Source organism: Vigna umbellata, chromosome 9 (assembly GCF_029865625.1).
Source record: "Vigna umbellata cultivar VRB3 chromosome 9, Vumbellata_1.0, whole genome shotgun sequence".
Lineage (NCBI taxonomy): Eukaryota > Viridiplantae > Streptophyta > Magnoliopsida > Fabales > Fabaceae > Vigna > Vigna umbellata.
In genome coordinates, this window is record NC_142173.1 from 17,620,464 (window position 1) to 17,635,194 (window position 14,731).

The 14,731-nt window shown below is 38.6% G+C and overlaps 2 protein-coding genes and 1 pseudogene across 4 annotated transcripts; 2 read left to right on the forward strand and 1 right to left on the reverse strand.

The window, feature by feature from the left end:
* Nucleotides 1-690: 690 nt before the first annotated feature.
* Nucleotides 691-1,231, reverse strand: LOC148192766 (uncharacterized). Its single transcript, XM_088098619.1, has 2 exons — nt 1,019-1,231; nt 691-951 (listed from the first exon to the last, which is right to left on the reverse strand). Exons 1-2 carry the CDS (start codon nt 1,229-1,231, stop codon nt 691-693), a joined length of 474 nt encoding a protein of 157 aa, XP_087954745.1.
* A 4,014-nt stretch (nt 1,232-5,245) lies between these two features.
* On the forward strand, nt 5,246-13,926 carry LOC148192767 (uncharacterized). 3 transcript variants are annotated; one of them, XM_088098704.1, is made up of 8 exons: nt 5,246-5,850; nt 9,541-9,660; nt 10,925-11,014; nt 11,944-11,976; nt 12,172-12,249; nt 12,568-12,636; nt 12,817-12,929; nt 13,659-13,926. In XM_088098704.1, exons 2-8 carry the CDS (start codon nt 9,622-9,624, stop codon nt 13,675-13,677), a joined length of 441 nt encoding a protein of 146 aa, XP_087954830.1. In that variant the 5' UTR covers nt 5,246-5,850; nt 9,541-9,621; the 3' UTR covers nt 13,678-13,926. The 3 variants fall into 3 exon arrangements, with proteins under 3 accessions (XP_087954830.1, XP_087954831.1, XP_087954832.1); XM_088098705.1 differs by lacking the exon at nt 5,246-5,850 and having other exon boundaries at nt 9,547-9,660; nt 12,571-12,636; XM_088098706.1 differs by lacking the exons at nt 5,246-5,850; nt 9,541-9,660 and having other exon boundaries at nt 9,677-11,014.
* On the forward strand, nt 7,585-9,441 carry LOC148192768 (plant-specific TFIIB-related protein PTF2 pseudogene; annotated as a pseudogene).
* Nucleotides 13,927-14,731: the final 805 nt, after the last annotated feature.

A 14,731-nucleotide genomic window follows, 5' to 3' on the forward strand; every position in this document is an offset into this window, starting at 1 on the left:
GGTGGACGACCAGACCGAACGGTGGTGAAAACGGACGTAGTTGGACGAGCGCTAGACAAGGGAGGACCACCAGACCGAACGCTCTTCAGCACGGACGTAGTTGGACGAGCGCTAGACAAGGGAGGACCACCACACCGAACGCTCTTCAGCACGGACATAGTTGGACGACCGCTAGACAAGGAAGGACGACCAGACCGAACGGTCTTCACCACGGACGTAGTTGGACGAGCGCTAGACAAGGGAGGACGACCAGACCGAACGGTCTTCAGCACGCACGTAGTTGGACGAGCGCTAGACAAGGGAGGACGACCAGACCGAAAGGTCTTGAGCACGAACGTAGGTGGACGAGCGGTACACGAGGGAGGACGACTAAACCGAACGCTAGGGAACAGGGACCTAGTTTGACGAGCGATACACACGGTAGGACGACCGGACCGAGCGTTAATTATTATGTAACATTGCTGTGAATAAAATAAACATTAAACAATTTTCAAAAGGCTTAAAACCTGCTACATTAAACCAAAACCTCAATTTATTATGTTTATCACTTCAGTAACACAACTTCATTCCTTCACATCTAGTCATATACATAAACACTACTACATCTACTCATATACATAAACAGTTCCATCCTAACAAACCGAAAAACCCCGCTAATTTCTTCCTAAGAATACGATCAACACTACTACATTATGGATTTATGATCCATATTGAAATTACAATAATATTAAGTAAAAAAATCAAAATAACCAATCCTGTCAACACCTTCATCCATTTCTCCACAACGTTGACAGATTTAATCAAATCACTCATCATCTTCGATCCACCTCCCATTTCTCTTGTCTTTGACAAAGACTCATGCTTTTCTTCCCACTTCACATTCGTATAGCTTTTGTCATCACCGTCTTCACAACACCATTTGAAGAAATTGCAACCACCTTCATGTCCAGTCTGTGAAAAAAATTAAAATTAAAACCACTTTCCACTCAAACAAAACCCTACTTCTACATGTTCTTACCTTGTACTTAGGGCAGCTCCAGAATTGCTTCCCTCTGTTCTTAGCAGTTCTAGCTGTTCTTACCACTGTTTTGTCTCCACAGAGGCAAAGGGGTGATACACCATCAATGGTAGATACTCCACCACCACGAAAAACGACATCACAGTTTTGATTCCGCCACCCATTGCATGTCGAAGATGAACAAGAATGCGACTTTTGCACTTCATTATCCATCACTTCGAATCGAACAAAGAACGCGCACCCTCCCACTTCGAATCCAACAAAGAACGCGCACCCTCCCACTTCGAATCGAACAAAGAACGCGCACCTTCCCATTTCGAATCGAACAAAGATACACCTGATTTTTGGATCGAACTTAGGATCCCATTTTTGGCCTCTCACGCGAACCCTAATATTAAAAACCCTCAATTTCTTTCCCCAATCTCATGTGCATTCGTCAATTAAAACCTCTTGGCCTTTAATTTTTTTCAAATTTCCTAGTATGCCCTTACCCAAAACTGAATAATCATACGGGCATACCAATTATTTAATACAAAAATCGTTTTAAATGCCACGTCTGATTAGTTACTGCACTCAACCATGCCACCTAACCAATACCGTAACGGCCGTTTGTCCAAATTAACGGTAGGCCTGTAATTGATTCAATTTTACAAAAACAAGGACTCAATTGATACGCCGAAAATGAAGAGGACCTATTTGAAATTCATGACCAAAATAGGGACCTACGGAGACATTAAACCTTATTTTTTTGTTTAACACCTGTCAGGCCTCAGAAAAAAAAAACAACGTGGCAGCCTTAGAGCGCGCCACCTCAGCGACGCACGTGGAGACAGCAGCGTCTGACATCCGCTAACGGACGCCAACCGTGCACGTGAAATTTAGTCAAAAACGTAGTGGGAACGTGCGTTGGCAGAAGGCTGTCAGAAGCGTTAGTGGAAGTGCGCTGGCAGTGGGAACGTACGCTGGCGAGGTGGAAAAACAGATATGAGACTCTGATAAATCCTCCACCCTCCACACGCTCCACCATTTTCGTTTCTGAATTCTCTCTTTCTTCTCTCTACGTTCTCTGCACCTTCTCTCTAAGGAACCACCCAATTCATCTCCTCCAATGAGTATTCCGGTAACATTTAAGGACGCACGGCGTGAAGGACTCCAGAAGAACCGTTCGTTCGTGAAGACTGAGCTGGTAAGTCTTTCCTCCATGCTGACGTTCGTTATAACGCATGCAAACCCAATTACGAGATTTGTACGTTCGTCATCATTCTTAGGAATGGTTAGATTTGATTTGACGTTGGGGCTCGTTCATTTTAGTTTGGTTAACAAGCGTTGACGAGCGGGGAAAAGAGAAACGTAGTAGAGAAGAGTGTGGTGCGTCTGTGAACGTTCGTTCATTTCCAGGTAAGGGAAGCTTATTGAATTTAACTGTTTTTGATGCATGCTGTGTGTGAACGTTCGTTATTTTACTGTATGGAAATAATGCATGATGGATGCTATGAATGAATTGGTATGAACGTTCGTTATTTGAATGAATGATGTTGCTATGGTGGATTTGCATGAACGTTCGTTATTTGAATGAATGATGTTGCTATGGTGGATTTGCATGAACGTTCGTTATTTATGGGATGAAAATGATATATGACTAAGTTACGTATGATGCATGAGATGTTGGATGAAATTAGATATATGAAATCTTAGATTTTGAGTTGATATGAACGAATGCAATTATGTGATTTTGATGAGAAATGAACTTCCCATGAAATACTGTACGTTCGTACTAAACGGTCCTTGACCGTTCGGTTTTTCTTTGTTGAGGACGAGCGTCCTCGTGTCTAAAGGCTATGCTTGAGCGTTCGGCCAAGCACTGTTGCATCTGGTATGTTTGAAATAGTATATTTTCCATTCGTAAAATCTATTATTTTAAGGTTATTAACGTTCGGTCTCACACCTAACGTTCGTCCAAAATTGTGTTCGGTCCCACACTGAGCGTTCGTCCCAATCTTATACTGAACGTTCTTCCTATTTGGTGTTCGGTTCATAATGAGCGTTCGTTCAAAATGATGTTCGGTCTTATACCCAACGCTCGTTTTAATTGGTGCTCACATTGAGCGTTCGTCCAAAATTGTGTTCGGTCTCACACTGAGCGTTCGTCCAAAATGACGCTCGGTTTTGAATTGAGCGTTCGTCCTAATGGTCTCGGTTTTGGTTGAGCGTTCGTCCTAAAGGGTGTTCGGTTTATACGGAACGCTCGTCCTAATGGTGCTCGGTTTTGAAAGGAGCGTTCGTCCTAAAATGGGGCTCGGTCTTACACTGAGCGCTCGCTCAAAATTGTGTTCGCTTTTATTGAAAAAGCGTACGTCCAACTTCAGATTTACCACGTTCGGTTATTGATTCACGAGCGTCCGTTCATTCAGTTGATTCTCAAGTAAATAACGTTCGTCCAATGAACAGTATAATATGTATTCCCGTACGTCATTGAAATCCTGCCGTTCGTACTGTGATTCGAACGAGCGTCTTTATGTCTTGCTCACAGCGTTCGTCCTCAGTCTTATTCGGAACAGAACGTTCGTTTTTGATGGTTTCCCTATGAATGATGAAATTGATTATGGAATGATGAATAGTTAATGATGTACAGTATATGAAATGAAATGAAAGTATGAATATTGAACGAGCATTCCGGGGAGGAATGACTCTTGGATGATTGTGAGAATTTGTAAAGTATGACCGTGGCCAGACTTAGCAGGCGATTCGATCCTGATATTCCGTGACTACTCGTCCTCACATAGAGGGGGTATGTCATGCGTGGGAATGGCAGGAGGTCCCCGTCACATAACAGTAATTTGGACGGAACCGTCACATAACAGTAATTTGGACGGAACGGACTAACCTCGGGTGGAAGCTGATGAGAGTGCCAGCTACTACACCACCCGGGTGCGCGAACATCGTAGCTACACGGGAAATCATACAGTCCGGACAGTCAGTCGTGTGTTGAGTTTTCTAGTTTGGGTGTGTTGAAATATACATGTATGATGAACTGTTTACTTGAATTTGTATGTTGATGCATGAGTTAAATTACATAAGCTTACCCTGCGTTTTTCCTTGTGTTGTCTCGTTTTGTACGTCCGTCCTGTCATTGCAATGATCATCCGTGTGGATGTGAGCAGAGGGAGACGAGCGTTTGGAGGATGTTCTGAACGAAGAAAATCCGGTTGAAGTTGAAGTGAAGACTGAGCAGTGAGACGTTCGGCCAATCCTTTAATTCTATTATGTATGGCCGTTCGGTGTTTTCCTGTGTGAATCGTTCGGTCAAGTTTTAAATTTTACGATCGGTTGAAATTTGTAACTCTGGTATGGACGTGCGGCTTTACGCGTTCGTTCTTTATTGTTGTAAGACTGTATTCAAGGATGTTCGTCCTTGAGCGTTCGTTTGGTTTTAAATTTTTAGTTGGAAAACTGTACTGTTTTATTATTAATTGTGATTTTCTAATTATATGGTTTATTACTGTATTTTTGGGATGTCACATTAACACTCTTCTGTAAATTGAAAATCTTTAATTTATGTCACATGAATATTCTTGGAGATCATGCGCACATGGTGGTCCAGGACCTTATACTAATTTTTCAATCTAAAAGGTTGTATTTATCCAGACAATGCATTAGTGGAGTTGGTGTAGCACACTCACAAGAATACATAACAAGTCCTTACATTTTAGAGAAACCAAAACATTAAGTAGCCAGAAATGTTCAAGCACCTCTCGGACACTCACTTATTTTACCAAGACACCAAACCTACCTTCATAAGGAAAGTTAACAAAAATGTAATAGACTAATATAATAATAGAAAGATATAACATCTCCACCACATACATGAGTCTTCTAAATTACTCACTAAAAGGATCAGATAATATTATCTATTGGAATAAGCATTAGGAAGTAGTTGTATTGGGAAAATACTAGTACCGTACCTATCTTCGTACCTAAGTATGTATGATTGATCTTTCACCGTCCCTATACACATTGTATCATAATACTATCAATATAAATATGAGATCATACGAGGAGAGTTTTCAAGCTCTCTCAGTTTAATCTTAAATATAGTCTTTTTTATTTATCTCAACTTTATCTTACCATAGTTAAGGAACCTAAAAAGTGGACTAACCAAAAATTTCACTAACTTAATTATAATATTGTTTTTACAAAGACACGAAAACCATGCCAATTACCTAACTATTAGACTCAATAGAAGAATCTTAAGTTACCTGCTTTTGGTTCCAATCATATATGGATTCTTCAGTACCAACCGAAGGAGCAAACTGGAGCAACATATAACCTTCCCTAGACACCCCAAACGCCCCAGACTGCAAAAACAAACACCAAAGCCTTCTGCCATAACTAAGCATTTCACTCATTCACGTTAAAAGACACAAAACACTAGAAACTTAGATATCAGAGCATACAGTTTTTTATTCAAATTCCGGAGGTTTAGGAGTCAAGGTGAGCACTGTAAGGAACGTACGTTTAAAAAAAAAAAAAGAGACAAAACAAACGGGGAAGGAAGGAACGAGCGCTGGAAAGCGCCAGTTTTGCTGGCCACAAGGGACAGCAAACGTTGCTTCCATTCCCCCATTCAAAAGGGAGGCTTGTGGGAGATAAAAAGGGGTATGGGTTATGCACTTAGGGAGTAAAAATCATTGCTGCCAAGTTTCCGAGAGAGGTGAAGTTGAAGCTGCAAGGAAGGTTTGGTTCTGCAAGTTGGGGGAGAGAAGAAGAGGAGAACTTTTGGAGTTGGAAGGAAATCAAACTCTCTGGAAGTGATTCAAGGAAGTCTTCAAGAGGTAAGGGGAGCTAGATCCTTTGTTTGATTGATGATATATGTTGTGTTTGATGCAAATCTGGGGAGGAAGGGATGAAAAATTGGGATTTCTGGGTTTTCTAGGTTTCTGGAAATCTGGTGCGATCTGCATAATTCTGCAGAATCGCGCGTTCGTCCAATTTGATGAGCCAAATTGGACGCTCGTCCAAATGGCTCGACCAATTAGTGGTCGCACAAAATATTGAACGTTCGTCCTTAATTTGGATACTTAGGTTTGGATCACAGGCGTTCGGTTTTGGCTATTACGTTCGTTCTGAAATTGGTTTTCTCAGTGATTATGACCGTTCGGCCTTAATTTAGTATTCTTAGGTTTCCCTCTTGAGCGTTCGACATTGGTATAGTTGTGATGTGAGCGTTCGGCCTTGGTGTTGCTGTGATTATGAGCGTTCGGCCTTGAGTTAGTATTCTTAGGTTTAACTCTTGAGCGTTCGTCCAAACAGTAGCCAATTCAATATGACGTTCGGTTTTAACGTTCGGCTGAAGAGTGTTTTATTTTGGCGTTTTTACGTTCGGTCAAATAGTGTCTAATCCAGTGAGGCGTTCGGTTATAGCTGTCAGCCCGAGAGTGTTTAAATAAATAGCGTTCGGCATGATATTGTAGGATCCGATAACGTCCGTTCTTATAGTATTCAGGAATTAGGGTTCGGCAGAGAGCGTTCGGCGTCAAACTTTGGGTCTCGAACGATCGGTTTTGGAGTATTCGTGAACTTTCTGTAGATCGCGTTCGCCAGATAGCGTGCGTCAGACAGCGTTCGTCCAAATGGTGTTCGTCCTTGATATACGAGCGCTCGGTTAAATAGTGTTTAGCGCAATAAGGGTATTCGATGGTTTAGCGTTCGGCCTAAGTACTCGGTCATAGCGTTCGGCCCAATAGTGCTTAATTGAACATGACGTTCGGTTTTAGCGTTCGGCTTAATAGTGTTGAATCCAATATGACGTTCGGTTTTAGCGTTCGGCCTAATTGTGTTCAGGCGTTCGGTTTTTAGCGTTCGGTCAATTTTTGTTAAATCTCTTAGCGTTCGTCCAATTGGCATAGTGGCGTTCGGCTTATAACGCTCGGTGGAATAGTGTTCGTCCATCCAATGGTCTGCAAATGGTAATGGCTTCTAAGTATAATTATAGTAATTTTAAATATCATATAATTATATAAAATTTTAATAATTTATAAATTAGAATAATTATATAAATACTATACTATTATAATATTATTTATCATATAATAATATAATATTTGTGTATAAAATATTAGTTTATTAATAAATTATAAGTACTCTCAGCTTTTGGGTGAAAAACACTCTCTTATTAATTCAAATAACAGATGATAGGCTTTATAGCCTTACAGCAGCAAAGAAAACAAACTCTCTAACAAAAGAAAACCAACTTTGCACGTCTCTGCACGTGGGCAGTTTTCTAAACAGACTCTGCACTATATCCCTAAATAATAGGTCAATATTTGACCATAATATTTAAGTACAAAATTAAAAACTGAAACTGACATTTAATTACTAATAAAACAGAAATTAATCTTTATTTACTAATAATCTTGAATAGAATTATATTTGTAAAATATATTTTTAATAGCTAGAATAATGTTATTTTTTACATTAATTAAATAAAATATAATTAAGTTTTAAAGACAATACGTTGTTTATAAATAACTTTGGTAGATTGAAAAGGGCTTATATACTCAATTTAATTAAATTTGTAAAACTCTTTGGAACGACCATGTCTCCTTCTTCTTGCAGCTACTGTGACAAAATCTCATTCCTCCGCGACGATGAATCTGGTGCGTTGGTATGTTCTTCTTGCGGTTGCATTCAGCAATTCGACCAATTTGAAGCCCAAATCGGCGGCATCGATGGTCCCCAGGGTACTTTCATCCATGTGGGCACCGCGGGTTCCGGCAGCGTATACTCTTATAGAGAGAGGAAACACTTTACCGCAAAAAGCACCATCGAGGAAGTAACCTACAGTCTAGGGTTATCTTCCAAGAACAGCGACGTTAGGAGCATGGTGTACACCATAACCGATGGTGAGTTTGGCCAGGGTGAGTGGTTCCGCGTGCTCATCGGCGCGTGCGCGTATGTTGTCATGCGGAGGGAGGACCGACCTTTGCCCATGGCGGAGATTGCCTCCACGGTGGGGTGCGACATCTATGAAATCGGTAAGATGATTCAGCGTGTTGTTGATATTTTGGATCTGAGACCTGATTTTCCGGAGTTTGACATTGTGCATTCGTTAGAAAGAACAATTAAAAATTCGAGTGTTTTTTCCTCTGTTGAGAGCGGTGTGATTGAGAAGATGCGGAAACAGGGGGTGTTTTTGATTCAATGTGCGGTGAAGTGGTTTTTGAGCACCGGCCGCCGGCCCCTTCCGCTGGTGGTGGCGGTCTTGGTGTTTGTGGCGGAGTTGAATGGGATCGTGGTGGTGATGGAGGAATTGGCTAAGGAAGTTCATGCTACGGTTTCAACTTGTAAGCTAAGATATAAGGAGTTGCTTGAGACGCTTGTGAAGGCTGCGCAGGTGTTGCCTTGGGGTAAGGATGTTACTGTTAAAAACATTGTTAAGAATGCGCCTTTGGTGATTCGGTATATGGAGAGGAAGGTTATGTTGAATCCTGGGGAGACTCAGGAGAAGAGGAAGGGTCTTAATCGAGCTGCGGTGGACTTGGAGGATGTGGTTGCTGAATGCTTGAGACATGACAATGAATTTGAATACGGCGTTGATGGCGTGACTTCGCGTAAGGATTTACAGTATTTTTCGTTGGAGAGTAAAAGGGATGCTGACAGAATGCAGATTTCCACTGAATGCTTGTCTGTGATGTATAAGAAGTTTTTAGATCAAAATCGTTGTGCTGAGCCATTGCGAGGGAGCGGGAATGCTCGGAAAAGGACTATTTTTCAGTTTGATATTCTGGAGTGTAGGGAGTGGTGGGATGGAAAATCTGAATTTAGCAAGAAGCTTATGCTTAAAGAACTAATGGAGAAGGATGTTGGTGTGGATATAATGCCGCCATCGTTTGTCAATGGTCAATTGAAATGTAAAATGAGGAAGGAGAAAATCAATGCTGCTAAGTTGCGGATAAAACGAATTATGCATCACGTAGATGCTAATCTAGGTGATGTTTCTGTCCCTTTACATAGCTCTTGTCCTGAAAGAAGGAGGAAGAGAAAAGGAATGGTAGTGGACGATGTTGATTGGGAAGACCTCATTATTGAGACCCTTGTTCTTCATCAAGTAAAAGATGAAGAAATTGAGAAGGGGCATTACAATACCTTACTGGATCTACATGTGTTCAACTCTGGCATTGTATGAGAGGTTCAGATATAGAGGCATTCTGTGAGAAATTTCAGATAAATTTATCGTAATTGTCAGTTAACATTTTGTCCAAGACAACCATCTAGAGCAGATTTTTTGTTGCTGCAAGTTTTGTACGAACATCTTTTTTTGTATGAATGATGATGGCAATTTTGTTTGTTACCTTTTAACAATTCAGGGACCTTAATGTACATACATGATATCAGGATACAATGATGATTCTATATTCATCTTATTTTGGTTCTGCTTTTACTATATTGCTGTTCAAATTTTAGTTACAGCTTGTTTTTGGTGATGATAGAGTTTTGGAATATTCATTTTTAACCAATTGTAGGGTTTGGGAAGATTTGTTTTTAAGCTGGTCTGTTTATCAGTGGCTGTGACCGTAAATGACTGTGGTTCCCACGAATTTGGAATGATTGTCCGAAACTGTAGCTACATATATCTATATAAGGTACTTGTATTTTAGTTTTAAATTCTATATTTGTATGTGTCATTTTCTTGACTAATGCAATGAACTTTGCACACTCAACTGGAGAGACTGTAGTTTATAATTACTTATTTTGCTGTCTTTGTAATTCTGTTTTACTCTTTTGGGTCATAAAATTGAATCTAACTTAGGCTACCATTCAACTTAATGATGTGAAATGGCAAAACTCTGGTACTTTAGCAGCATTCAATTGCTAATGGAAAAGTGTGAACATGAGAAAAAAAAAGACATGATGGTGTATCAAACAGTCTTACAAGATATTTGTTGAGATTCAAGGGTTTGGGAATGCATGTGAAATAAAGCTTAGTGTTAGGGGCATTTGCTTTTGGGGTTTGTGCAATATATTCTACCTTCGACTACGACTTCAATTAACTAACTAAATACCTGTGACTTCAATTAACTAACTAAAGTTGCAACATGCCTCTGATGTGATCGCTGTAGGTGTTCATTTATTGCTTGTCGTTTTCTTTTTATATCTGTATGTAACTATGTTTGGTAGGTACTGCTTACTTATTGCACTGGAAACTGAGACTGCATTGATGTAGAATTTAAAACTTCTTCATTCAACTGGATTAATTATAATCTATCATTCATATGATTCACAACCAAGGTGTTTCACTTTGAATTTCTATGGAGTTGCTACTGTGCTTTAATTTATATTACAGGATGACTTATGTAGGATTGTAGTAGAAAATGTTGTTTAATGGTCAGTACAAATATATTGCTTGTAGACTCATGATGACAAACACCTTAAAACAGTAAAAGAATATCATCAAGGTATATATAGGTTTCCCAAATCCATGAATGTAACCACCTCAATCTGTTCTGGCAAGATTTGATTGGGTAAGCAGTGATCAAGGGATAGTAATTTCCATAACCACTTAGTTAAGGACCTATTGTTGCACAACACTTTTAACACAGGAAAGAGAAACGAAAAGAGTTGCCTACATTTTGTAAGTAAGTTTGTATTCTGAATAAGAAACGGTTTTCCCAATGACAAATAATTAGTCTGAAATTATTAATTTTATTAGAACACAGGACAGATGAAGAGATATAACCCATCACCAATAAACTGAACTTATACATTTTAATATACTAAAATGCATCTGTTTTCCCTAATAAGGGTGGGGGATCATTCTGCTTGGAAGACTAAATATGAAAAATCATATGTAAATTATATAATAAGATTTTTACTCTTACAATATCCTGTCAATTGTGATGATGGCAGGATGCCAAGAAGCATTTGATCCAGAGAATTCAGAATTTAGATGACAAAATGCTCAAGCGGATTAATTTGGCCCGGTCAACAAAGGATGAGGTGCGTCCTTTCGTCACATAAAAATTTATGCTGGTATTGGCATCAAAGAAGATTTCCTGACAAAAATTTAAAATGCTCTTGCGTACATTCCTTTGCTATTTACCATTGAGCTGGTGCTTACTTATTAATTCTTTCCAATCAAATGGATCAACTATTCTTTTTAAGTTACTGACTTTGGAACTCAGTTTTGATGGATATCAATGTTAGTGAATACTGTGGTAGTTACAGCAAAACCCTTCATTGGGCTGTCGTCTCATCCCTATTAGTGACCACTAATGAAGCTGCTCACATGCATGTCATCTGATTTATTCTTATTCATTATACTTAGTACTTTATAAATCTTGAATTTTGGTTAGTAGTGGAAGATCATGTTCTGTAAATATTAGATATGCTCCATACTTTCCCTCCTTCTATACCTCTTATGGGAGCATGATAGTTTCTATTGAGGGCAAAACATTCAACATTTTTTTTAAGTAAACTCTATATTCTGCCATAGACCAGTTACCGTATCTTTACAATTGCTCACAATATACACCTTTTGACCATACAACTTCAAAACAGGTATATTGATTCTCTTCAATAAATTCAATCATAATTTTTAGCCTGAGGACTTGGGTTTCTTGCAACAAACAGTGGAACAAATTGTATGTAATGTGTTCACTTTCTTGTTTTGGCCAGTTGATTGCCATCATGGTTGTCTTGCTAGAATAGACATATGATGATGGATATTTAGGAGTTCGGATTGATTATTTGATTTTCATTTGAACGAAAATATCTAATCTAAGTTGTCACAAAATAATGTTTGTGTTTTCCCCCATATTGGTTGGTTGTTTTATTAGACACTATCTATATTGTGCCTGTGATCATGCATGTACTTGTGTGCATCAAATTTTGAATTATTCTTATGTTGTATTGTTATGCCTTTTCAGGATGAAAGGTTGACTACATTGAGTTCTAAGCAGGTAAACTTTTTCCTGTCCTTGTTGAATATCTAATTCTTAAAAATTTTTATTTATTTTTATTTGGAACATCTCATCCTTGTGTAAATATTGAAGTGCTAGAATTATTTGGTTGGTATGCATTTAAGATCTTAGTATTAAAATAGTTACACTGTTGGTACACTTAAAGAAAATACTGATTTAGTGGTGTGGTTGCAGGATTATGCAAATTATGGATTGGCATATCTTATTGACTTTGTACATGGAAAAGGCCAGAAAATGCCTGAAATTTTGCAGGTTGGAGTTTATTTCTTATATTTGTTAGTTCTGATCATACTCATTTGTTGTTTGTCACACTCAAATTTCCTTATAATTTGCTGCTGAATATGCAAATATATTATTATATATGGTCTGGAGACTGGATTATCACTCATCTGCGAGAGTTTTGAAGTAACAAGGAGAAACCTATATTAGCATGAAATATTTATTGCTAACTTTTAGCTTCCAGTATTACAACACCTTATTCAGATCATGTTCTTGTGTGGCGTACTTTCTAGTTTTATCTTTTGCGCTCTTGTTGAGATGATGATATGATGTTAATTAGTAAATATTCAGCAGGAGCAACTGAAAATGTCGGGGAAGTCCCCTAATTTGCTCACGTTTAAAGGAGCTCCAAATGTGAAGGTATTCTTCTACCTTTTTGTACTCTGTTTTCTACTGTTATTTTCCTATTGGCAAATGTGTCTGGGTTAAATATGTTAATATGGTTTAATGTTGAATTTATATCCTTAGTATGTTACTGTATTCGTTAATTTGAAATTTGTTTCTTGTAATGTGCTCAATGATTCATTCTTTCACTTCTAGGGTCTCAAAGACATAGCAGAAACGTTGTCTATTGGTTTAGACAGGTCAGCTTCGGACACTATCACGCCCAATGGGACGGAAAAACTAAACCAGCTACGGAGGCCATTGTTGAGGTTTGAATGAGCTCATTTTTGTTCTGAATATTTTCCGTGTGGATACATCACATGCGGTGTATTCTGGGGCCCTATACTTTTCTATTACCTGGAGAGGACGGAAGAGATTGATTATATTTTCAATTTGATTCTTACCTTTTGAAAAGAATATGCGTTGTTAAATTGACTGCTTAAATTTTTTATTTTGTTAACGTTACCGTCGTGTGTGAAAACATAATTTATGGTAGGTTAAAGTCCCTGTGTTGTCGGAAGATTGTTTTCCTTATGAAGGAAATTTTATTTTTGCAAGAGTACAATGATTCTAAATCTGGAGATGGTGAACATTCAATGTTGGCAGTCAAATAAATTTGATGAAATAGACTTCCTTTCTCCCGGAATCTTCTCTTTTGATAAAGAACAAAGCCTGAGATAGAGAAATATTTTGAAAGTGTTTTGAACTGTGGGCTCTTTACCTGTCTTTGTAATTAAGTCATTATATAGTTTCATATCAGTTTCAGCAATGAAGGAATATTCGCTTTACTAATGTTAGTCTTAAGAGAGAGGAAACTAGGCACGCGATGCACTGCATGTGTTTATAAAGCATATATATACATATACTGTTACTCTGATTGATCTCCGGAGCTTCTGTCAACCATCATCCAAACTGAGATCTTGATAACTCTTTCCTTGCGATTACAGTTGCTCAATCTGCTTGCATTATTTTGATTCAAACATACTTTGATTTTTCAGGACCTCCTCAACCAGATGATGATAAGGTCTTCAAATCATGATGACCTAGGTTTTAAGCCTTCCTTCTTCACCTTGTTTTTTATTCAGCAACGACTTTCAATTCTCTTGTTCATTAGATCATAACATGAGCTGTTATGATTTATCACATAGAAATTTACCTCTCTATAGCAGTAATAGACTGTATATTATATTGAAGCTAATGAATTATGAATCTATGTTGTAAATAAAATTTTGCTATCAAGATAAGGTGTACGTTGGTTTGGTGCTACCACGTCTTATGCCAGTTGCTTTTTTATATGATTCATAACTTCTATTGTATTCGTTTTTCCCAACATTGTTATCGTCCTCTCCTAATGGACTGACTAAGTACAAACACCTTTTTTTTCCCGTAAGATTTTCTAGAAGTGAAAAATACAAGGAAAAATTAATGTAATTTCTTTGTTTATTAAAATTAACAAAAAGAATGTCTGTAAGGCCTCGAAAATTAACTCTGCAAATCATCTGTCAAATCACAATCAATGCACTGCTGAGTCACCTGGCTGCTCTCATTAATGCACCACGACACACACATTGAGTCTCATTAAAAACGCACCCACACACCCTGCCGCACGTCTGCCAAGTGTCAATTTGGAACCTTCGGAAATCTGTAATGGGAAACAAGTGTCAGTATGGGAGTGCACGTCCGTTTGACGTAGGGAAGAAAAATGATTTCTCTGAAAACACTCTTCTCACTCTCTGCATTCACCTTCTTCCTCACGAAACTCTGGCCTTCCTTTTTTTTCTCCAACTTCTCTCTAGAACTCCTGCGACTTCTCTCTACTATTACTCACCTGTTTCTTCTCCGTTCAAACGATCAGAACCGTAGGAACGTTCTCTACGCCGTGAGCTTCAATCGGAACCGAACAGATCCAAGTTCTGTAACCGGTAAGTCACTCGACTTTGGACGTTCGTTTCTGTGTTACATGCAAACTGAGATTCAGTTGCATGCAAGGGTATAAAACTGAGTTCTCTGAGTTTTCTTTGGTTAGACTTAGTTGAAGAGCGTAAGAAAGATTGTGGAGGGTAGAAAGCCA